This window comes from Hyla sarda, chromosome 2 (assembly GCF_029499605.1).
Source record: "Hyla sarda isolate aHylSar1 chromosome 2, aHylSar1.hap1, whole genome shotgun sequence".
Taxonomy (NCBI): domain Eukaryota; kingdom Metazoa; phylum Chordata; class Amphibia; order Anura; family Hylidae; genus Hyla; species Hyla sarda.
Window position 1 is genome coordinate 155,314,942 of NC_079190.1, and position 26,851 is coordinate 155,341,792.

Here is a 26,851-nt window from a genome sequence, read left to right on the forward strand (position 1 = left end):
TTTGGGACATTGCCTGTACTGTACAGGACCCCTGAAGACGCTCCTGTCCTCTACATAGACCAGTGTTTCCCAAGCAGGGTGGCCCCATCTTTTGCAAAACTACAACTCCCAGCATGCCCGGACAGCCTTTGGCTGTCCAGGCATGCTGGGAGTTATAGTTTTGTAACAGCTGGAGGCTCCCTGCTTGGGAAACACTGACATAGACAGTGATTTACAGCTCCCAGCAGATCTTTATTACTTTTATATGTAAGGATTTGCTTTATCTATATTAGTAATCTACTTATTTTTCTTTGTCACTTTTTCTTATTTTGGATGACATTTTGGTGCCTTTAGAACCAATTACCAAGTTTCCATAGAGTTATGGTCTCAACATACAATGGTTTCAACTTACAATGGTTGTCCTGGAACCAATTAATATTGTAACTTGAGGGACCACTGTAGTTATTGAATTATTTAGATGTGGTGAAAAAGCTAAAAAAAAAACTCAAAAACAAAAGATCCAGAAGGAAACCTAGCAGCCAAACCTATTCAGACAGCAGGAAAAAGGAACAGACTATTTTTTCTACTACATTAAGTAAATTTCCCACTTTTGGCTATGTGTGCCAAATTTATTAATGCCGTGCAACAATTTAGTAAATTTGTCGCACATAGTCAAAAATGAAGTAGAAAAAAACAGGGTAAAAACCAGACTACATAGTAAAAGATTAGTAAATGCCCCTCAATATTTTCAAATCTGACCTGTGTCGCTTTATGCATTAAAAACTCTGACATGCTTTTACTTATCATTCTTATTCTGAGATTGTTTCTTCATGACATATTCTACTTTAAGATTATTATAAATTTTCATTGATAATTGCATAATTTCTTTGTGAAAAATGTAAAAATTAGAGAGCTTTAAAATTTAGCAGTAATTTTCCAAATTTTTTACAAAAATTTTCAGGGACAAGTTTGAAGTGGATTTGAGGGGCCTTAATGTTGGGGCACCCCCCCCCCCCCCAAGTACTCAAAATGACATTCAGAAAGTTTGTTAACCCTTGTTTCACAACAAGGTGTTTCACAAGAATAGCAGCAACGTAGAGGTGAAAAGTCAAATTTCCTTTTTTTACACTAACATGTTGATATAGTCCCAATTTTTTCATTTTTGCAAGGGGCAAAAGGAGAAAAAGCCCCACAAAATGTGTGACCCAATTTCTCCTGAACACTGAACTACCCCATATATGGATGTAAAATGCTGTGCAGGAAACAAACGGCAGGGCTCAAAAGAGGTGGAGCGCCATTTGGCTTTTGGAGAGAGAATTTGGCAGGAATAGATTTTGGGGGCCATATTGCATTTACAAGCCCCCATGGTGCCTGGGTAGTTGAAACGACACTCATGTGACACCATTTTTGAAACTACACCATTCAAGGAATGTAAAAAGGGGTGCAGTGAGTGTTTGGACATCACAAGTGTCCAACAAATTTTTGGAACAGAGGGCCGTAAAAATGAATAATTTAATTTTTTCTTCCAAATATGAAAATACCTCATATATGGACATAAAGTGCTCTGTGGGCACAATACAGGACTCATAATGGAAGAAGCGCTATTTTGCTTCTGGACAGAGAATTTGGCTGAAATTTTTTTTGCGAGCCATATTACATTTACAAAGCCCCCATGATGCCCAAACAGTGGAAACCCCCTTCATGTGACACCATTTTGGAAACGGCATCCCTCAAGGAAAGTAATAAGGAGTGCAGTGAGCATTCGGACCCCACAGGAGTCCAACAAATTTTTCAGAACAGAAGGCCATAAAAAATAAAAAATTTAATTTTTTTTCGATAACATGTTGGTGTAGCCTCGAACTTTTAATTTTAACAAGGGGTGAAATGAGAAAAAGCACCCCAAAATTTGTTGCACAATGTCCTCCTCACATGCAACTTGTGACACATAGAGGTTGTAGATTTCTGTGAGGGCGGCCATGAATCCGTTGGATCACTGCTTTGATGGGGGTCCATCTTTCAGACCTATAATACAGCAAAATCTCCCATAGGGTACCTGGGGTTATTATATCATTAATTCAATTTCCTTTAGGGCTTGCGCCCCTCAGGGACTAATTCCCTATACTAGGGATACCCCTTTAAAATATCACTTTTATTATCACTTTTTAAAAATTCCCAATAATGTGCAAGTAAATAATACAAAAAATGTGTATTAAAAATATAATACAGGAAATTAATTATTGGCCTTCCAAACTTGGTACAGAGCTCGTAGGGATATCTTCAATGGATTATTTCTCATTTATTATGCACTAGCTGAGTACCCGGCACTGCCTGGTTTTTCCTACCTTATCCTTGTGGGGGAGGAAAAACAAAAAAGGAGGAAGCTTTTGTCCTCATATCTTGTTCTTAAATTCTGACCCCATATCCCCTCCTCATATCCCGACCCCAAATCCCCTCCTCATATTCCGACCTCATATACTGTCCTCATATTTTGTCCTTACATCTCAACCTCATATCCCGCCCTCATATCCCGACCTCATATCCTATCCCTATTTCCTGTCCCCATATCCCGACCCAACATCCCGTCCCCATATCCCATCTCCTTATCCCGACCCCATATCCCGACCTCATATCCCATCCTCATATCCTGTCCTCATATCCCATCTTCATATCTCGTCCTCATATCCCGTCCCCATAGTTAATCCTCATTTCTAATCCTCATATCCCATCTTCATATCCTGTGCTCATATCCCGTCCTCATATTCTGACCTCATATCCTGTACCCATATCCCGTCCTCATATTCTGACCTCATATCCTGACCTCATATCCCATCCTCATATCCTGTCCTCATATCCCGTTCCCATTTCTAATCCTCATATCCTGTCCTCATATCCCGCCCTCATATTCTGTCCTCATATCCTGTCCTCATATCCCATCCTCATATCCTGTCCTCATATCCCGTTCCCATTTCTAATCCTCATATCCTGTCCTCATATCCCGCCCTCATATTCTGTCCTCATATCCTGTCCTCATATTCTGAGCTCATATCCTGTCACCATATCCCGTCCTCATATCCTGTCCTCATGTCTAATCCTCATTTCTAATCCTCATATCCCATCCTCAGGTGGGGCTGAGTTGTGGTAAAGATACTGTAAACTGAAAATAAAAGGGATGTGGCTTAAAGGGTGGGCGTGTATTTGCAAGATGGGGAGGTGTGGCTTGCCAGCTGGAGATGCAGAGCAGAGCTTGTGGATTATGGCACATAAATACTATATACTTGCATGGGACTTGAAACAAAAATGCCATCCTTCACTTATTGGGGTAGGTTAGGGGCTAATTTAACTATTATATATTTTTATTTACATGTAAGTAACATGTGAGCAAGTATTATTGAAATATCTCCAGCCTTACATTAAGTTATAAGGGTTAAATGACCTATCATATGTTTGTTGTTGACATATAAGTAACATGTGTGCCAAGTTTCATGTTAATATCTTTAGCTGTTTGGAAGTAATGCTGGAACATATACACACATACATACACACAGTTTGAGTTTTATATTTATATAGATTTACGGTATATAGATTTATTTTGGACAATATAAATATTTCTTGTCTTCTGTATTCAATCCAATTGAATTCAATCTCTATTTTCAAATCCTGTATTGCTGTCTAAAATACTAAACACCCTATCATCCCCCCAATGTTTTGCTGGTAGCAATCAGCTTTATCAAGGTACTGGATACTAATGAGTAATAATTCAATAGGATTGAATACAGAAGACAAGACATATTGTCCAAAGTAAATACATAATAAATTACATATAATCCATTGAAACTATCCCTATGAGCTCTGTACCAAGTTAGACAATAATTCATTTCCTGTATTCTGTCTTTAATACACATTTTTGAAAAGTGATAATAAAAGTGATATTTTAAAGGGGTATCCAATGTATAGGTAATTAGTCCCTGAGGGGCCCATGCCCTAAAGGGAATTGAATTAATCATCTATCAGGCCTAGTCAAAAATGCATTGGGTTGCCGGGTCACAAATTGTGGGCATAAAAGTTAGTTTGAGACCCCATCAAATTAACAAAGTACTCACTGAAAAAACTATACTGTAAAGTCAATTTCAGTGAAGACTGTGGGGTCAATTTGGATTTCTGGGCAGCCAACAAACCCAGGAATCAGTGGGGGCCGCCTTCTTGGGGGCTCACCATCACTGGATGATGATGAGGGGGAGGAGGAAGAAACAGAGTGGTCTTCCCCTTCTCCCTCATTGGCGATCTCGTGTTGGAGGCAAGTTCATGGCGTATGCCCCCTCCACCAAAAAGAGCCTTTGGGGCATTTACATTTTATAGGTCAGGTTGTAAGTGTGTAAATGTAGTGTTTTCATATTATTCAAGTGTAAAGTGTGGATGTAGTGTAGTGTTTTGTTTTTTCTTTGCACTTTTTGGGGGCATTTAATTTACAACTTTTTTGGGGTGCAGGTTTTTTTTTTTTTGCACTTTTTGTGAGTGTTTGTGGTCCGTGCTACCAGCGACTGTTCTGTGCTGTGTTGCCAAACAGTAAACTCCCTCAAAAAAAGATATAAAAAAAGCATGTACCCCCAAAAATTGCTGATCAGTAATAAATCCCTGATCAGCAATCAGAGCAATCTGCACACGGGGTAAGGTCCAGCCACACAGCACAGAACAGTCATTGGTGGCATGGACTGCAAATGCCCCCAATAAGTGCAAAAAAAAAAATCTACACCCTTAAAAAAGCTAAGGACAGGCACTTTTGGGTCACTTAGACCAGTGGTCTTCAAAATTTGGTCCTCCGGACATGCTGGGAGTTGTAGTTTAGCAACATCTGGAGGAGCATAGATTAGAGACCAATCGTCGTAGTGACCCACAGCAAGGTTCTGCAAAAAAAAAAAAAATGAACAATTAGACTAGTGGTCTCCAAACTGTGGCCCTCCAGATGTTGCAAAACTACTCAGCATGCCCAGACAGCAAACAACTTTGCTGTAGTTTTATAATTGCTAGATGGCCACTGTTTGGAGACCGAGCCTCCAGTCCCTTACCAAAAATGCAAGGGTCGCTGCCCCTGCCGCACCGATCAGTGCCGCTGCACGATTGCCGCCAGCCACCGCATGCCACATCACACTGCTGCCCACACCGCTGCCCCCGCTCTACTCGGGCTACCCTAGGTGGGAAAAGCGGGGGAACTGACCTTTGAATCCCAGCCTCAATCTGCATTTGGTTCGGTCAGTCCTGACTGACCAATTGCAGGAATAGGAGGTGTGGCACTCCTGCCACCTCACTTCTGTTCTTCAAGGTGATTGGTGCTGTCTCAGACAGCACCAATTACCGTTATTTTCTGGGCCATCAGCTCACCGGAGACCTGACTGGCCTCTAAAAAACGAGATTTGCCTGTCAGGACCCCTCTAGGCAATGTGCCTGGATGGCTGCTGATAGATATCAGCAGTCATTTTGTGCCGATCACCACCCGGCACGCAGTGATGAAGGGAGAAACGGAGCATGTACAAGGCCCCATATGCCAATTAAAATACTAGTCTCTTATGGGGCAGATGTTTTTTGGGGCCCCCTTAGGCACCAGGGCCCCAGTGGGACTGCCACCTCTGCTACCTCTATAGCTAAGCCCCTGGGTACCTGTACACCCTTCGTCCTTAAATGGACACTGTCATTAAACATGATTTTTAATATTTGATTACTTACCGTATTTATCGGGGTATACCACGCACCGGCCTATAACACGCACCCTCATTTTACCAAGGATATTTGTGCATGTGTATACCCCGATACACTGTTTCTGACCCCGCAGAAGTCCCCAGGAAAGGCCGATAGCCAGGGTGAGAAAAGCGGCGCCGGCAATGTGGCAGTGGCCCCGTTGCCTCCCCCATCCCCGGTTGTATAATTACCTGTTGCCGGGGTCGGGTCCGCGCTGCTTCTGGCCTCCGGTGTGGCATCCCCTGCGTTGTTAGTATGCGCTGCACAGCGCAATGACGAGTGACATCGCTTGTTATTGCGTCTCGCAGCGCATAGCAATGATGCAGGGGACGCCACACCGGAGGCCAGAAGCAGCGTGGACCCGACCCCGGCAACAGGTAATTATACAACCGGGGAAGGGTGAGGCAACGGGGCAGAGGCGCCGGCAATGGGCTTCAGTGATGTCATGCCTGCTGAGAAACGCCCACTTTCTCCTGCTGGGTGATTGCGCTATGTGAGCAAGAAGAAAGGTATGATACAGGTATGAAAAAATGCAAAAAAAAATGCATAGTATGCATACTAACTTAAATGGTTCATGAAATAGAATATAATCTGAATTTGTGCTACTTGTTTGGATAATTAAGTTTGTGACTATATACCAAATTAAATGTGAACTATGCACTAGATGTCTATAAAGCAGTGGAAGATATATTTTTTCAATAGACTATTTTGCACTAATGTTGTTGGGTACCATATGCTACAACGTACATATAATAGGCTCTACAAGAATAATATACTGGAGCCATTAATAACAAGGAGGATTCTGGATATTGTTGCATATAATTATGAGGAAGCTGCAATAGACTATCTGGACTTTAATATATTTTTTTGTAATTTTGTACCTTTAACTCTCACACAAGCAGAAATAATCTAAGGTACAGACAAATGTGCAATAACATGTAGTAATGCCGTATGCCGCTGTACAATTTGTGCAATAAAGTCAAGTTTGCAGTATGTGGAGTTATAGTGCAAAATAAGGGGACTCTGCAGAGCTCAAGAGCACTGGTGGGGCGGTCAGAGTGTATCTAAGTTTTCATAATCTATTTCAGTATTTTTAAAAAGGACTTATTAAAAGTGAAGTTTTATTGAAGGTTCCCGGAACATTTTTTTAAAATTTTGTTTTATATAAGAAATACATATATATATATATATATATATATATATATATATATATATATTATATATATATATATATATATTATTATTATTAAATATTATCCATATGGTACATATACTCGATATGCTGTGTCCTGCAACAGGACCCACCGACAGTCAGTTTGCAAACAGTGCAAAACATATGTTTGCAAACTGTCCATGGGTACTGAAATAGGATGCGGGTCTTGTTCCTTCAACCCAGGTCAGATATGCTGCAGGATCAGCGGTACCCACAGACAGTTTTCAAACACATATTTTGCACTGTTTGCAAACTGACTGTCACATATCTCAATATTGTATTTGTCAAATATATATATATATATATATATATATATATATATATATATATATATAGCTATCCATATGTATATATATTATTTATTTTTTTCGCTCACACAGCAGACAGATGAATGAAGACCAGGAAATAGGAGGGAAAGACATTAATTGAATAATAAAACCACAGCCGATTAAGGTTAAGCCACTTGACCTACATTCCTTTGATGTTCTATTACCTATTTGACCTTAATTGGATGTATTCTCATTACTCAATTAACCTTAATTTGCACCTAAGTAGAGCAGTTACTACATATTTCAAAACTTTATTTCTTTCATTCAAACGGCCCCAGGACGGCCATAGACTCACTGCCAGTCCCGCTGCAACCACTATACTGGAATTCAGGAATTACATCATGTCCTACATAAAAATAAAATATTTTTCACATACAGAGCAGAGACATTGGAATTGCAAGAAGTTTTTTTCAGTAATTTGTCAATTAAAACCAGCGCATACTATATAATTCCAATGATATCGTCTTTCCCAATTACATTAATTACATACATAGATTATTGTCCCGGCCCTCTGCCTCCACAAATAATAAGTATCTTTAATTTCTGATAGAAGACCTCTGTAAATTTATGGATTTTTGGTAAATTAAGGAAATTGTCAGGCTTTTTTTCTTTTTTTTTGTCAGCCGAATCTAATTTTTCAAAAATTCGCTCATCTCTAATTTTGGCGATAAAGGACACTGTCATCATAGTTTTCCTCTGTGTTGGTTCTACTCCTGATTTTGGCTAAAAATACTGAACAAAATACAGTGTGTGAACTATGGGGAGAAGGGGAGAAGGATTAACAAAATAACAGACATTTTGATGAGTTCATATATTTTTTGACGTTGTTCTTTATGTAGTATAAATTACATTATAATATTATTCTGAAGGTTTGGTACAGTTACTGCAATACCAAATGTATGTACCTTTTTATGACATTTACATGATAAAAACCATGTTTTGTTATTAAAATATAGTGTTTGTGCATGATTATATTTTTTTGTATGAGTGCTTTTTTATTTTTGTGGGATGAGTTAAAATTTTTATTTGTACTATTTTTGCATATATGGAACACTTTGAATACTTTTTATTTTAAAAGATGTCATTTTGGCATAATTTGAAATGTATTTTATTTTTCACTGTGGGGGTTTGATAATGTAATTGATTTATTTCCTGGGTCACTATGGAGTTGGCGATACCTCATATTTTCATTCTTTGAAACATTAATGGGGAAAGGGGAATTTTGTATTTTTATTTATTTTTTATTTTTGCTTATCGTGTTTTTTTACATTTGTTTTTAGTTCTCATTTTATTTATTTCTATGATTACTATATGTTTTTACACAATGAGCTAATGGGGATTGCATATCCTGTTGTTGACTCCGGTATTCCTTATTTTAAAAAAAAGCCTTTATGGCTTCTAATAACTTTTGAACAATGGGTAAATGAAGGCGTTACAGATTTGTTCCCGATTTGCAATGCAGATTCCAACCCAGTTCTGTTCACATTAGCATTGTGGAGCTCCATTACAACAGCTAAAAATGGAACTGGGACAGAAGTTGTGATAGTAAGCATCAACGGAACCCGTCAGGTCCCATTCACTTTAAATTTGGTCTGTGGGGGTTCCATTAGATGCCGTTATTTTACTTGACTTTATTGGAGAAAAAAAACTTTTTCTCCACTAAGTCCTGTCAATATAATGGAATTAGTGAATGGAGTGCTATAAGGGAGGTCCGAATGCTGATGTGAACCCAGCCTTATATTGCAATACATATAGATGAAGCCTAAAAATGCAGAAAAATAAGCGCACTTGTTCATTATTTTCGAGAAATGCAGCGTATTTTCACTACGGATTTATATGTGTACGTATATCTCTTTTGTTTAATAGTCAGTAAATGGATTTTGTGAAACTGTACAACCTTTAGAAAGTCCAATGTTTTGTACCTTCATAGCGCTACTTCATGATTTAAATATCCTCATATGGCTTTTCTGTCAAGCGGAAAATGTCTACACCTGGGAATATTCAGGCGGGCTCTGCAATCTTTGTCAAAATTGTTAATTGTCATCTCCATAGTGAAGTGTGCGCACTAATCAGAAGCGCGGGTGAACATCTGGTGTGCTCCCATAGTCATTAATGAATTGATTTAAAGTAACATATTGTTTAATTATTTCCTTATTTTACCATTACAGTTGATTGGTGTGACTGAGTGGATATGACACACATATGCATTAGATTACCAGAGTGCATTGCTGTAATAGTCATGGTTTTTCCACCTTGTAATATTACAGTATTCAAGGTTTTTGCATATGCAGATTTTTTTAAGTGGTTATCACTGGATGTGTAAACAGACATCTGTGCCCTCCATGAAAAATGGAAAAACACAGAAAACACAGAATTTCAGGTGTTTTACATTATTGAAAAATTTCCTAATAACATTTTGCTGTAATGTAAAAGGCTTTCAGATGATACACCTAAAGACAGTATAGAAAATTTTGTATTTGGAAACCAATAGTTTTTTCTTGAGTTTTGCACCAAACTTTTTCTCACAAATGTCAGAAAATCAGAATGAGACTAAGTTTCCACTTTTTCTCTCTTTCTTTTCAGTTTTTTTTCTGCCATTTTTGCCCTGTTAATGTGGTGATCACACGGTGAAATGTCCGTACAAAAAAATTGCTGCGCGGACATTCCACAGACAGCGGAATGCTGGAAGAACATGCTGGCACTAGGACCACTTGGAAATGCGCCATTTCATAAATGGAAATGCATTTCTTAGAGGAATCCGATGTTGGTCTTGGCGTCTTTTTCTTTGGCATTTTTTCTCCTGCATTTTTATCATGACAAGAAATGGAGGGAAAAAAACATAAAAAAAAAAAGCCAATGTTAACCCCTTAAGTACAACGGACGTAAATGTACATCCTGATGCGTTGTTACTTAACCAGGCCGATGCTTGCATAATGCACGGCAGGTCCTGGCTGCTATGAGCAGTCAGGGAACCCGCCTGTAGTGGTGGACATCAGCGATCAGTGAAAAGCCCCTCCCCCAATAAAGCGCAAAAAAAAATGTATAAACATATTTGGTATCGCCCCATGCATAAATGTACATACTATCAAAATATAATGTAAAAGATCCCGTATGGTAAACGGCGTAAACGTAAAAAAAAAGGCCAAAATTGCTGCTATTTTGTCACATTTTATTCAGAAAAAAATAAATAAAAAGTGATCAGAAAGTTAAATATAAGCAAAAATACCAAGATAAACTACAGATCATGGCGCAAAAAATGATTCCTCTTCCTGCAGAAGTGGTCGCTGCAAATACAGTGAAGGAGTTTAAACATGCATGGGATAAGCATAAGGCTATCCTTCATATAAGATAGGGCAAGGGACTATTCATAGGATTCAGATTATTGGGGCGATTAGATGGGCCAAATGGTTCTTATCTGCCGACACATTCTATGTTTCTATGTGATCTTATTTCCGTGAAAAGAGATCCTCTGTGTCCCCAGTGATCCCCTCTGTATCCCCAGTAATCCTCCTGAGCCCCTCCGTGCCCAGTGATCCCCTCCGTGCCCAGTGATCCCCTCCATGTCCCCAGTGATCCCCTCCATGTCCCCAGTGTCCCTTACCAAAAGCTTGTCTCCCATCTGTGCAGGTCCGGCTGCTGCGGCTGTCCTGCAGCTTTCTTCACTACCGAGTGAAGAAGTGTGATTTTTACATTTTTTTTCTGTTAAAATTATATATATATATATATATATATATATATATATATATATATATATACATATGAAAAACATATATATCTTTAAAAAAAAAAATTAGTTGTTAGGAGTTAGGTTCCTGTTATAGGCAGGGTGTTAGGTGACGGACATCTAGATTAGGCGATAGTAGTTGGCGTCCATTTAAAAATATATATATATATTTCCTTTAGTATATGAGTTTAGGATCCTGTTAAAGGAAGGGTGTTAGGGTAGAGGACATTTAGACTAGGCAGTAAGAGTTGGTGTCCGTTATATATATATATATATATATATATATATATATATATATATATATATATAGAGCCTAAGGGCTTTAGGGACGTTTAGGTAGTGTGAGTAAATCTAATATTTCTCAGCCCCCCCCCCCCCACACACACGTGTTAAATCACAACATACACCCCACCCCAAATTTGAAACACTAAAAATGTCCCGACCAACCCACTCATCGCAAAGGGTGTTCACGGTAGAAGAGGCTTGCCTCTTATACGGAGATGGCCGTATTTTTTTATATATCAACTGGCTCCAGAAAGTTAAACAGATTTGTAAATTACTTCTATTAAAAAATCTTAATCCTTTCAGTACTTATGAGCTTCTGAAGTTAAGGCTGTTCTTTTCTGTCTAAATCCTCTCTGATGACACCTGTCTCGGGAAACGCCCAATTTAGAAGCAAATCCCCATAGCAAACCTCTTCTAAACTTGGCGTTTCCCAAGACATGTGTCATCAGAGAGGATTTAGACAGAAAAGTACAACCTTAAGTTCAGAAGCTCATAAGTACTGAAAGGATTAAGATTTTTTAATAGAAGTAATTTATAAATCTGTTTAACTTTCTGGAGCCAGTTGATATATATAAAAAAGTTTTTTCCTGGAATACCCCTTTAACCTTCTGTACAGCCTAATTTCGCTATTAATCTTGAACCCAAAAAAGTTTTCAGATCATCAATGTATATATGAGTTGCCTAAAACTGTTTCCAGAAAGACAAAACTTCTTTAACAGGGACAGACAGGACAAAAAAAAATTCCCCTCACTGATCCCCTGCCCCACTGATCCCATTCTGACACTTACTGAGTTCCTACTGATCTCTACTGGCCCTATCTCAACACACAGGGAATGTCTGAAAGTGCCCACTCTAGCCAGTCACGGGCCAGCTATTGGCTGAATTGGCATTCCTAGCCAAAGCTTTCGTTTCAAGACACAACTAGGTCTAGATCATCTGGGACCCCATGATTGTCATAATAGCAGCAGCATGGGATCAGTGAGTAATGCTTATTTTTTAACCCTGTCTACTACTCTTTGTAAAAATGTATTCTGTCAATACGGTATAATATACAAGATATTTTTAGACAACTACATAAAATATTGCAGTGGTGCAGCTTGCAGCTATTAAGAAAATTGAAGAAGATTTACATTTATGAAACTATTTTCTGCAACAATAGACATATTTGTTTTCTTCATTTCACTGTAACAGAGCTTGACTCTATGATTTATGAATGCATTTTTTCATACCATAATGTGCCCTTTGCTGCATAGCATCAATTTTGGCAATCTCTTCCAGATGTTCATTTGAGATTATGAGTTCATTTTGCATTAATTGCAAGAAAAATGAATTACTTCTGTGCATTATAAAGAAATGTGTGCTCTTTATATTTAACTCATGATCATATATCAGCCTTTTAAAGGGGTGTTTTGTGACCCTATTTAGTATAATGATGAAAGTACATGCACCATGTTTTAGATGTAGAACTGTATAAGTGGGTTTTGAGGAAGCAATAATGCAAATTAAAATGACAGGTATGGAAAATGAGTTGTCTCATTACGGAGAGATAGCTAACACAGGATCAATAAAGCAAAACTGGGCTCATGCTCAGCTGCTGAAATTTTTTAGAGGTTGGGGGGGCATAATTGTAATGTCATCAATACTCTACCTCTTTTTGACAATGACATAAAGGGGAGGGGCATAGTCATTATCATACAAAGCACAGGCATGAAAAGGGTTTAGAAACCTGCCGCAAAAGCTTAATAAAAGAAGTGAGCTGCCATAGCTTGATTTGAGTATTCCAATTTCTATTCTATTTTTATGTTAACACCAATAAATGCACATATAATGCATCACTGGAAAACTATGAGACTGAGTTTAAGACTGACTATATAAACATATATGGGCTAAGTCTGCCATCATTTTGACATACTGATCTATGTTCATCATTAGAAATGAGCGAATTTTTGAAAAATTCAATTTGGCCGATTGGCCAAAATTTGGTTCGGTCCGAATTTATTTGCAGCAAATCTGTATTAAAAATGGCTAGAGAGCCTCAATAGGGGTGTAGGACAATTTGCCTTGCTGTAACACGCATAGGGTGTGTGCTGGGTTAGTGAAATAATACTGTTATTCAGTATGACATACAGATTAGAGGGGTCGCTATTAGAATCAATGTCGCAGAGCGGCACAATGAAAGAGCCTGGAGTTGGCATCAGTATGAGAAGACCATAGAGTGGCTGAATGACACAGCGTGAAGGTGGCGGAAGCATTAGGAGACCATATAGTGGCTGAATGACACAGCGTGGAGGTGGCGGATGCATTAGGAGACCATATAGTGCCTGAATGACACAGCGTGGAAGTGTTGGCAGCATGAGGAGACCATATAGTGGCTGAACGACACAGCGTGGAGGTGGCAGTAGCATGAGGAAACCATATAGTGGCTGAATGACACAGCCTGTAGTTGGCGGCAGCATGAGGGGACCATATAGTGGCTGAATGACCCAGCCTGGAGGTGGCAACCGCCTGACAAGACCATAGGGCCTCACAATTGAAAGGATTAAAGATATTTTTTAACATTTAAATTCAAGATTTCAAATAGATGAACCAAAAAGTTTTATTTAATGTGCGAGCAGCATGAGGAGACCACATGGCGGTACATCAACACTGCCTGGAGGTGGCAGAAGCATGAGGAGACCATATAGTGGCTGAATGACACAGCCTGGAGTTGGCGGCAGAAAGAGCAGACCATATAGTGGCTGAATGACACAGCCTGTCTATCAGTATTTGTTTATAACATCATCATTTGTTTACTTTTGGCTAGCCTTTCACAGTATCTAGGCTCTTAAGACTTTAACAGGAACAAAATGGTACTCCACTTAGATGTACGCACAGGTTACACTTAATAGACGACAATACGCTTTTAGTGCTCTGCTCACCCTAACTGGCTGGCTACTATTAGCTTTCCAGTTGTTGTACACACTAGTGCTGCAGCAGATAGTCGGGGTGTCAAATATTCCCCTCTCAGTCTCATTCCCCTTCATGCTCTATGGTCAGTCCAATGTCATATTCCCACATATGGGACTTGCTCACTCACTGGTCTAACCTGCCTTAAAGGCGTATTCCAGGAAAAAATGTTTTTTTATATATCAACTGGCTCCAGAAAGAACCTGAGTGTCCAGCACCTGAGTCTTCCTGGATAACCCCTTTAAAGGAAAACTGTCACCCTGATCACCCACACTAAACCCAATGGACTGGGTTATAGTGTAGGTGACCAGGAATCCAAAGAGGGGTCGCTTACTATAATCTGTGCTGTGCTTCCCGAAATATTGGCTGGCAAAGTTCCCCTTCTGAATTCAGGGCATTGCGTGCAGGAAGCGGGGCCCTGCCGGCTGGCCACCCCTGCTTCTTTCTGTCATCTCAATCAGCCCTCCCCTTAGTTAGCATATTCATATTCTGCGACTCCACTTCCTAGTAACATGAGTCGCGTGTCACATGAGCGCTGCGTCGGTAGAGCGCATGTGCCAGCAGTTTACATACAGCTCTTATGTCCGCAGCTCTGACTGCTGAAAGCAGTCATGTGAGAGCTGTAGTCATGTGAGAGCTGTAGAGCTGCCAGCGCATGCGCTCTACCGACAGAGCGCAGCGCTCACGTGACATGCGACTCACATCACTAGGAAGTGGAGTCACAGAATATGAATATGCTAACAAAGGGGACGGCTGATTGAGAAGACGGAAAGAAGTAGGGTCCGTCAGCCGGCGGGGTCCCACCTCCTGCGTGCGACTCCCTGAATTCAGAAGGGGAACTTCGCCAGCCAATATTTCGGGAACCACAGAACCGATTATAGTAAGTGACCCCTCTTTGGATTCCTGGCCACCCACACTATAACCCAGTGTATTGGGTTTAGTGTGGGTGATAAGGATGACAGTTTTCCTTTAAAGCATCACTTCCATGCTGAGTGCTGGTGACCATTCCCTGTAGGTATGATTACTGTTTTACCCTCTTTTTCAACTTAAGAGGCGTCCTTTGTGGGTCTCCTTTCTCAGTAAGCATACTTAAGCAACTTGATGGTCTCTCAGTGAAACTAGTCAGGCACCTCAGGGCTTGCACGCCAACAACAATAGCAAGCAGCACATGTATATATAGACTTCTCTCTTTGTCAGGACAGTGCGCAAAATGCCAGTGACCACCATCAAGGGCTACATAGTGACATATTCTACCCCTGCTAACAGCATGGCAATGAAGGTAGGAAAAATTTCTCCCTGCATGCCATACTGTCTACAATTAACAGCTCTCCATTTCTTCCCACAGGCCTGGCATGTCGCTGGCACATTCTTAACCCAACATGGTGCTGAAGGCCAAACTAGCTCCATGTTAGATAGGGTACAACTATACACTGTTGTATAAAACACAGAAATGCAGAATGGAACAATACTCCTCAAAATGGGAAACACTGGTTACAAATGAATATATGTATAGAATACCCCAGCCCCATCTTACAAACACAAAACAGTAGTGATTTAAAAGTTGTTTCAAGGGAACTAATGCCTGGACTGTGGCGTGCTGGAGGGGGATCCATGGCAAAACTCCCATGGAAAATTACATAGTTGATGCAGAGTCTGGTTTTAATCCATAAAGGGCATAAATCACCTATTATTCCTAAATTCTTTGGAATAAAGTGCTTTAGCCCCCTTTAGGCAGCACATAGAGTCCCCCTTTAGGCATCACATAGTTAGATCCCCCCTTTAGACAGCACATAGATTCCCCCATATTAGGCAGCACATAGTTAGAGCCCCCCTTTAGGCAGCACTGGTTTAATTTCACAGCCAAAAAAGGTATTTTTTTCTTTTTATTTGAACAACTGTCACACCAAATGTGATTTGCACAAGTGTGACAATGAACAAAAAAGGTTTCCAGCGGAGTTCCCCTTTTAAGCAGAGGTCCCCAACCAGGGTGGCTCCGGCAGTTGCAAGACACACGGACTGAACTTAAAGCCCTTTTAATACTGTAGTTAGTTGCTTGAAGGAAATTAAGTTTTACGCCGGAGTACCCCTTTTAACCAGCGGTTCCCTCCCAACCAGGGTGCCTCCAGCTGTTGCAAGACACACGGACTGAACTTATAGCCCTTTTAATACTGTAGTTAGTTGCTTGAAGGAACTTAAGTTTTACACTGGAGTACCCCTTTTACCCAGCGGTTCCCTCCCAACCAGGGTGCCTACAGCTGTTGCAAGACACACGGACTGATATTTGAGCCCTAAAAAGTGCTTTTTTGAGTGCTGTCCTTAAAGCAGATGTTACACTAGTGCTTTAGGTAAAGTGACCCTGAATACACCACCCAGCAGCAACCTAGCTATCGCTTTCCCTATTACAGTAGGAGCAGCTTCTCTGTCCCTCCACTTTCTAAGCCTGAAGCATGCCGAATGAAGGTAAAATGGCATCCGTGCAGGAGGTAGGAGGGTCTGGAAGGGAGGGACTGCTGCTGATTGGCTGTAATGTGTCTGCTGACTATGACTCACAGGGTCAAAGTTTACCGCAATGTTAAAGTATAGGGGGCGAATCGAACTTCGCATACGTTCGCCCCGGCTATGCGAACGCGAACATGCTAAGTTCGCCGGGAACTGTTCGCCGGCGAACAATTCGCGACATCTCTACTTCAGATATGATCTTGGTGTGTTCCAGCAGACATCCTCTGTTCCATTGTCCCCTTACTTAGGACAGGACAGGACATGACATCATGCAAAATAGCAGTGATCTCGTTAATCGCTGCTCTGTGTCAGAAGCTTTGAGAACTTTCAACACTTATAGTTGGGTAGTTTTTTTTTTTGTGAGTGAAGAGCTTTTGAGAAAGTATGATGTAATAGATAAGTAAAGGTAGTAAAAAGGCATTTAGTAAGTTAACAAAAGATTAATATATGGCAAGATTAAATAATAGATGCGTCGTAATCCAAATTTTGTAAATTTAACAGACTTATATATATCAGCACGACTAGTTAATAAGTAATGTGACCTGTTGTCTAAAGCCAAGTACTGTAGATAGATAGGCACGCAGGCCATATGTATACAAATAGACATATGCCGGACAGATTATGAATAGTCCCAGCCTGGGAAAAGTACCGGTATTTAGTCATTGCATCATCAGGGAACATTAGAAGTTAACAAGTATTTGCTTCAAAGTATTCAACAATTTAATGATAGGAAGAATCAGCCCCCAGCTCTCTATAGATGGCCTATGGTGATGCGTCAGGTGTGTTTGCAATATTGTGTACACGTCTATTTATTGTCAAGAAGCAATTAATTCATGGCTCATAAATGAGCCCTGTGTGTAATGTGACCTTTTAGTGTTGACGTTCAGATTTTGCTGCTGACCTTTCTTTAACTTGTGATTGTTTTTTTGTTTTGACAGATGCTATGCTTCTAGTTGCTGAATTGTTGGAGGGCCCATTCAATATTGAGTCAATTATGGGTCCTATCGATGTGAAAATTTCTGAAGCCATCATGAACCTGCAAGAAAACAGCGTGCAAGTGTCAGGGAAGGTAATCTGCATCACTCACCATAATGAACGTGATAAATCAATGCCCATTATGACTTATCAGGTCATAAACATTCCCGGCTGATGTGACAGGAAGAGATTATTCACTAGAAAGTTGTTAGACATCCTAAGTTACTAAAACAATTATTCAGATTTTATGTAGTGAAATCATCTTCGGTGGTGATGTATAATGAAATGTCAAACGGGGTGAAATTAAAGTACAGTCATAAAATATAATAGGAAAAACATACCGTCCAGCCCACTAAAAGATTAGAGGGAATAAAGTCAAAAGGTGGATTGGCATGCATCCTCTTAGACAGTTGAGGTTGTATTGAACGATATGTTTGTTTCACTATGACTTTAAAATACTGCAACCTGAAAGCAAATTGTATGAAAGAAAATAAGCAGACAACTAATACAGATAAAGAAAGTCTTACATTTAAGATTCAGAAACAGCATCTGGAAACCAGTGAAATACTTTTTTTTAATTATTTTTTTTAAATATAAATAATGGGTGTAACACTCCAACCAATATGGACAACCTACATGTGCAACCTACAGGTTTGACTTTGGGCCAAACTTGGAGGGTGAAGTTTAAGTATTCCTCTGCTTTTCATCCTTTATACCGATTTAGGATGCAGAAGCTGGATTTCTGCTGCAGGGGACATACCAGTTTTCTACTGCAAGAGTCCCAGTTGAGTGGCAGCTTGCTAGGAAGGCCAGAATGCTCCAGTGCCAAGCACCGGGGATACAAGCAAGAATGGCATGCTGATGGTGTAGTAGGAGGTTGTGTATCAGAGCTGAGTTGGTTGCATGGCATCCGGCATAGGTAAATTTAATCTAGATCTTGATGTAACTGATGCCATAACCGATGACAACATGCATCAGTTGTGATCAGTTGTATGGCATCCAGCGTCTGCGTTCCCCTGTCCAGTGCCGTCCGACGTGTCCAACCCTCCGGCGTCAAAATTGAAAAGATGGCCGATTTAAATGAAGGGGATTAGTTCTAGCATCAGTTTCCCCCTGGTGCACGCCAGAGAGAAACTATGCCAGATATATGTGAACCCAGCCTTACAGACACATTTGCTAGTAGTGAAACTACACAATTGCTTAGGCACAGGTGAACTGGCAGAGCAGACAAAAATAGGTACACCAGGCAGAGACAGGTAGTAGACACATTAGAGAAGCATGCATTGGCCCTGTAAGCTTAAGCCAGTGCATGCATGTGGCTCCTGGTGGAGCAGAGACGAAAAAGGGAAGAGGGAAGAAAACAAAAACAGGGTGGAGGGGAACTGTAATAGAAGGGGCGGGTACTTGTCAGGAAAAGTTTGGTCAGAACTGACATGAGGAAGAAAAATGTAATAGACTATCAAGGAGGGTTTGTTGAGCTGAGCGTAAGAGGGTTTTATATTCAGGGAAGTTTAAAAAGTCTATCCATTTGTGCCATGCTTTGTAAAATGTCTGATAGGGCTCATTTAAAGACAGGGAATCACTTTCTATGTTGAGGGCAGTGTATAGTTAGAAAAAACATCCTCACCTGGTGTCTAAAAAGAACCTTGTAAAAGGTAGAAGAGGAGTGCCAGTAAGCAGTCAGAGCATGCAGTTCACCTTCACCACCCCAGTTTGTTGGCCCTAATTTGCCCAATGAGATGCACAGATTGGCTGCCGTCATTAATTTTGCCAAATGATGGAACAATAAAAGACCATTTTAAGTTAATTATTGTAACCTGAGGCCACTTAACCCTGAGGGGCTACTGTACAATTTGGCAAGAGAATGTTAAGCTGTTGCCAAGAAATATTATCACTGGAATAAAAATCTAAAAAAAATCTAACTGTATATACTGTACCTTAAGTGTTAAGTCAGAAGTTGTCAGAATTTAGAATAATGAGATCAGATCCTGAGATTTTATTGCCGGTGACCTACAAATCATATTCAAAATAATAAACATTAATAGAGAAAGATTTCCTACCAATAAAGTATGAAACACATTCATCTCAGCTATTGAAACTACAGTAATTAGGTTGATAATATAAATCCTGCTGATGTTCCTTTGTTAACCCCTAAATGGCTTGTCTAGGAATCCTTAACCTAAAAGGAGAAAATATTATAAAATAATAAAACACCCTTTACTGACCTATAATCATCTCACTTCTCCAGCACTGATGGTTTATTTTCCTGCAGCAATGTTGCCGTATCTATGTGGTGAGTAATAAATGATATGCAGTTAATCCACAGGGAAGTATTAGATTTTTTTAATCATATAACTTATTTAAGAGTATTATAAGAGTCAGAAACCATTTAAGGATGTAAGCTATAATGACCTTTAAAGCACAGCATTCTTTTTATATATTTTTTTCAAGTCAAACAATAAACATTTCTCTTTCAATGTAGCCATGAGATTGCTTGTTTTTTGAAAAAAGCAAAATCATCGGTAGTTGCAGTATCTTGTAATACCTTTTTTATTGGACTAACAAGATTTTGTAGAGACAAGCTTTCGGGATTCCTCCCTTTATCAAGTCATAAGCATTTCTGAGCTCACAAGGAGAAAACACAGGTTCTATCTCACAAAATATGCAGGGGTTAAAACAACATTAGTGGAGAATGGACATTAAGTTGGGCCATAAATTGTATAGCAATAGGACGATAGATACAGATAAGGATGAGGAGGGGGGGGGGGCTGGAGAGCAGAGGTGAGAATAGTGGTTACGCTGGACAGACAATTTTACTACAGAACCATAGACTGAAGATAAGACTAGACAGGGGAGGGGGAGCAGGGGTGTGATGGTGTTAGAGCAGGGAGAGAGTAGAGAGTTTAGCAAAGGTTATAGGAAATTTTGATAATGGGATAAGAAGCTTAAATCCACATTAAGTCCTCTGTTCTTGGAGTCATAAAGAACTATCATTTTGGCTTCAAATGTCTTTCTTTCCTGGGTGTTCTTGAAGTTTCCTTTCAGGATCTTGATTTTGAGGTCCTGTAGGGAGTGACCTGTTTGAGTGAAGTGGTGTCCAACTGGGGTGCAATAGTCCTTTTCTCTATGGTTGTTGATGGACGATCTGTGGAGGTTCATCCTTTTATTGAGTGGCTGACTGGTCTCACCAATGTAACATCCCAGGTCACACTTGGTGCATTGTATCATGTAGACTACATTCTCTGTGGTGCAGGAGTATTGTCCCTTGATGTTGTATGCCTTGTTGTTGTGGGAGGCCTCAGAATTTGTGCAGATGTGTTGACAGAGTTTACAGCGCGGTTTGGCGCAGGGTTTGGTCCCATTGTCTGTATCTGATGTGTCTGTGGGTAGTTTCCTATTGACCAATTTTGGTTTAAGTTGGGTGGTTGTCTGAAGGCCAAGATGGGTGGTTCAGGAAAGATTTGCTTTAACACCTCATCTTCTGCTAGTATTGGCTGCAGGTCCTTGATGATTTTGCGTATTTCCTCAAGGGTAGGATTGTATGTGGCTACCAGTGGTATGCGTGATGAGGTTTGTTTCTCTCTGTATTGCAGCAGGTGTTCACGTGGTGTTTGAAGAGCAGAGTGGATTTTCTTATGGATGGTCCTTGGTTTGTAACCTTTTTGTTTAAATTTCTCAGCTAGCGTTTGTAGATGTGTGTCTCTGTCATCAGGGTTGGAGCAGATGCGGTGGTACCTGATGGCTTGGCTGTATATGATGCCTTTCTTGGTGTGGGACGGATGGGAACTTGAATTGTGTAGATAGCTGGATCGGTCTGTGGGCTTTCTGTATGCAGATGTCTGTATTGTGTCCTTGTTTATAGTTACAGTGGTCCAGCGTAACCACTATTCTCACCTCTGCTCTCCAGCCCCCCCCCCCCCCCTCCTCATCCTTATCTGTATCTATCGTCCTATTGCTATACAATTTATGGCCCAACTTAATGTCCATTCTCCACTAATGTTGTTTTAACCCCTGCATATTTTGTGAGATAGAACCTGTGTTTTCTCCTTGTGAGCTCAGAAATGCTTATGACTTGATAAAGGGAGGAATCCCGAAAGCTTGTCTCTACAAAATCTTGTTAGTCCAATAAAAAAGGTATTACAAGATACTGCAACTACCGATGATTTTGCTTTTTGCATCACTGGACTAATACGGCTACTCCTAACTAATCTTGTTTTTTGAGAGAGATGTATTTTTCAATGGTCAAATTTCATTGGACAGTATACACACCATAACATTTTACCATGATGTGGTTCATTATAAATGTTCAATGGCAACAGGTTACTCTTGGATATAAGATGTATTGTTAAACATATCACAAGTCCATCACAGGTAAATGGTGCTATCTAAGCTTAGTTAGATGTGCATGATTAAGGGATTGTTCCCCGCAACGTAGCGTGGCAGGCTGGAGCTGAGGTATTCGGCATCTTACCTGTTTGGGATGTAAACCATCGTATCCCATGATATTTTCAAATATGATTGAAAAGAAAAATCTTATGTGACCCGAAAGAAATCATGCACATAAATAAGAAATTTGCAAGAAGACCTGACTTCATGGTCGTGAGTTCACTGAATGCATGTTCATTCATATAGATGTGCGCTCGCCGCATGCTATCCAGGTATATCTAAGTTCATTATAAATGTGTCTATAGCAAATATTTATTGATCATTTTGCACTATACATAAATTTTCAACTAGGACATTTTTTTTTTTTTTACCTTAACCACTTAGGGACCACGGGCATACAGGTACCCCCTGACGCCCTGGTACTTAAGGACCAAGGGCGTACCTTGGCGGGGACTGGACCAGGGTGACTGCTGATATCTATCAGCAGGCATCCCATGCACATGGCCAGGGGGGTCCTGAGACCCCCCATGTCGGCAATCGTCGCATATCCCCGGTGAATTCACACCTGCGATTTGCGGCGATTCCGCATCATACGGGTCTCCGGTGACCGGGAAAATAAGGGGGATCAGGGTTGTCCAAGACACCCACGATCCCCCTGAAGGTATAGGAGTGAGGTGGCAGGGGTGCAACCCCTTCTATCCCTGCTATTGGTCGTTCAGAAGTGACAACCAATAGAAGATCGGGGGCGGGGGGGATTAACATTTGGTTCCCCCGCTCTGCCCACCCACTGTATTCCGGACAGAGCGGGGGAACCGACGGGGACCGGTGATGAAGGTCCACTTACCATCGGCGGTTGCAGCGGGCGACCATCGGCGGCGGCAGAGGGCGGCGATGCGGCTCCCTGGATCCTACGGAAGCCGGTGATTTGCCTAGCAACATCTGGAGGGCTACAGTTTGGAGATCACTGTTCAGTGGTCTCTAAACTGTTGCCCTCTAGATCTTGCAAAACTACAACTCCTAGCATGCCCACACAGCAGTTTGCTGTCTGGGCATGCTGGCATTTGTAGTTTTGCAACATCTGGAGGGCCACAGTTTGGAGATCCTTGTGCAGTGGTCTCTAAACTGTAGCCCTCCAGATGTTGCAAAACTGCAAATCCCAGCATGCCTAAAAAGCAAACAGCTGTCTCGGCATGCTGGGAGTTGTAGTTGCGTACCTCCAGCTGTTGCCTAACTACATCTCCCAGCATGCCCTTTGGCGATCAGTACATGCTGGGAGTTGTAGTTTTGCATCAGCTGGAGGCACACTGGTTTTGCAACAGCTGGAGGCAATAAGGAGTAACAGAACCTAACTGAAGGTTTTCCAACCAGTGTGCCTCCAGCTGTTGCAAAAGTACAACTCCCAGCATGCACAGCCTGTCAGTACATGCTGGGAGTTGTAGTTTTGAAACAGTTGGAGGTTTGCCCCCCCCCCCCCCATATGAATGTACAGGGTACATTCTCACGTGCAGGTTTACAGTGACTTTCCTGCTTCAAGTTTGAGATTCATCAAATTTTTTGCCGCAGCGCAAACTCCTAGCGGGAAACTCATCGTAACCCCCCACCCATGTGAATGTACCCTAAAAACACTACACTATACAAACACAAAATTAAGGGTAAAACACTACATATACACCCCTTACACTGACCCCCTAATAAAAATGAAAAACGTATCGTATGGCAGTGTTTCCAAAACTGAGCCTCCAGCTGTAGCAAAACAACAACTCCCAGCATTTCCGGACAGCCACTGACAGCAACAGCTGGAGGCACCCTGTTTGGGAATCACTGGCATAAAATACCCCCATGTTCACACCTATGCAATCCTTAATTTAGTCCTCAAATGCGCATGGCACTCTCTCACTTCGGAACCCTGCCATATTTCAGGGAAACAGTTTAGGGCCACATATGGAGTATTTCCGGGAGACATTGCACTACAAGTTTGGGGGGGTCATTTTCTCCTTTTACCCTCTATAAAAAGGAAAAGTTGGGGCTACACCAGCCTGTTAGTGTAAAAAAATAAAACATTTTACACTAACATGCTGGTGTTGCCCCATACTTTTTATTTTCACAAGCAGTAAAAATTTCTAACGCAATTTCTCCTGAATACGGAAATACCCCATATGTTGGCATAAAATTCTCTTCGAACACACAACAAGGCTCCGGAGTGAGAGCGCACTATGTACATTTGAGGCCTAAATTGGTGATTTGCACAGGGGTTGCTGATTTTACAGCAGTTCTGACATAAATGCAAAAAATAAATACCCACATGTGACCCCATTTTGGAAATTACACCCCTCATGGAATGTAACAAGGGGTATATTGAGCCTACCATACATTTTTCATTTTCACAAGGGAAAATATGAAAAAAGCCCCCAAAATGTGTAACCCCTTTTCTTCAGAGGAACAAAATACCCCATATGTGGATGTAAAGTGCTCTGCGAGCGAACTACAATGCTCAGAAGAAAAGGAGTGCCATTGGGCTTTTGTAGAGAAGATTTGTCCGGAATTGAAGGCCACGTGTGTTTACAACGCCCCCATAGTGCCAGAACAATGGACCCCACCCACATGTGACCCCATTTTGGAAACTACACCCCTCATGTAGTGTAATAAGGGGTACAGTGAGCATTTACGCCCCACAGGTGTCTGACAAATTTTTGGAACAGTGGTCCGTAAAAAAGAAAAATGTAATTTGCTATTCATTTACACAGTCCACAGTTCCAAAGATCTGTCAAATGCCAGTGGGTGTAAATACTCACTGCACCCCTTATTAAATTCTGTGAGGGGTGTAGTTTCCAAAATGGGGTCACATGTGGTGGGGTTCACTGTTCTGGCACCACGGAGGGCTTTGTAAACGCACATGGCCCCTGACTTCCATTCCAAACAAATTCTCTCTCCAAAAGCTCAATGGCGCTCCTCCTCTTCTGTGCATTGTATTGCGCCAGCAGAGCACTTGATGTCCACACATGGGGTATTTACATACTCAGAAGTAATGGGGTTACAAATTTTGGGGGTCATTTTCTTCTATTACCCCTTGTAAAAATGTAAAATTTGGGGAAAACTAGCATTTTAGTGAAAAACGTTTTTTTATTTCATTTACACATCCAACTTTTACAAAAAGTCGTCAAACACCTGTGAGTTGTTAAGGCACACTGTACCCCTTGTTACATTCCTTGAGGGGTGAAGTTTCCAAAATAGTATGCCATGTGGATTTTTTGCTTTTTGTTTTGCTGTTCTGGCACCATAGGGACTTCCTAAATGCGACATGCCCCCCAAAAACCATTTCAGCAAAATTTGCTTTCCAAAAGCCAAATGTGACTCCTTCTCTTTTGAGCATTGTAGTTTGCCCGCAGAGCATTTTGTCTTAACATGGGGTATTTCCATACTCAGAAGAGATGGGGTTACAAATTTGGGGGGGGCATTTTCTCTCATTACCCTATGTAAAAATGGCAAATTTGGGAAAAATCTGCACTTTAGTGAAAATAGTTTTTTTTTTTCATTTACACATCCGACTTTAACGAAAAGTCGTCGAACACCTGTGGGTTGTTAAGGCTCACTGGACCCCTTGTTACGTGCCTTGAGGTGTGTAGTTTCAAAAATGGTATGCCATGTGGGGGTTTTCTCTGCTTTTATGGAACCAAAGAGGCTTCCTAAATGCGACATGCCCCCCAAATACCATTTCAGCAAAATTCACTCTCCAAAATCCCATTGTCGCTCCTTCCCTTCTGAGCCCTCTACTATGCCCACTGAACACTTGACATACACATATGAGGTATTTCCTTATTCGAGAGAAATTGGGTTACAAATTTTGGTGGGCTTTTTCTCCTATTACCCTTTGTAAAAATTCAAAAACTGGGTCTACAAGAACATGCGAGTGTAAAAAATGAAAATTTTGAATTTTCTCCTTCACTTTGCTGCTATTCCTGTGAAACACCACACACTTACTGGATGTCATTTTGAATACTTTGATAGGTGCAGTTTTTATAATGGGGTTATTTGTGGGGTATTTCTGATATGAAGGCCCTTGAAATCCACTTCAAAACTGAACTGGTCCCTGAAAAATCCCGATTTAGAAAATTTTGTGAAAAATTTGAAAATTGCTGCTGAACATTGAAGCCCTCTGATGTCTTTCAAAAGTAAAAACATGTCTACTTTACAATGCCAACATAAAGTAGACATATTGTATATGTGAATAAATATATAATTTATTAGGAATGTCTATTTTCCTTACAGAGAGCTTCAAAGTTAGAAAAAATTTTACATTTTCAATTTTTTCATCAAATTTTGGAATTTGTCACCAAGAAATAATGCAAGTATCAACAAAAATTTACCACTAACATAAAGTAGAATATGTCACGAAAAACTATTTTGCTTAAATAGCATTATTAATGCTTAAAGTGACAGTGGTCAGATGTGCAAAAAATGCTCTGGTCCTTAAGGTGAAAATGGGCTTGGTCCTTAAGGGGTTAAATCAGAAATGTCCTTAGGGATTAGAATTCCACTTTAAACTTTTCTCCAGGGTTCCAATTTAAGGGGGGGGTGGGGTCAAAAACTTTCCAATAATATAAACAAAACTTTAGCAGCAATTCACCCCATGTTTTACAGTATAAACATACAGTATAATAGTTGATTGTATGCTTCTGGAACAAAACATTTTCCATACATCTGGCAGGTTTACATCTGGATACCATTTTTGGACTGTATAGACATATCCAAATGTATGAGAATATGTTTTAAACTCAATGAATGTTT

At 40.5% G+C, this 26,851-nt stretch overlaps 1 protein-coding gene across 1 annotated transcript in view; it reads left to right on the plus strand.

Annotated features, from left to right (window-relative positions):
* GPC6 (glypican 6) overlaps nucleotides 1–26,851 on the plus strand; it is a 795,255-nt gene that overhangs the window by 667,288 nt on the left and 101,116 nt on the right. The window contains exon 5 of the mRNA XM_056555584.1: nucleotides 17,644–17,774. Within this exon, the coding sequence (XP_056411559.1) occupies nucleotides 17,644–17,774 (131 nt within the window). The remainder of the gene's footprint in view (nucleotides 1–17,643; nucleotides 17,775–26,851) is intronic.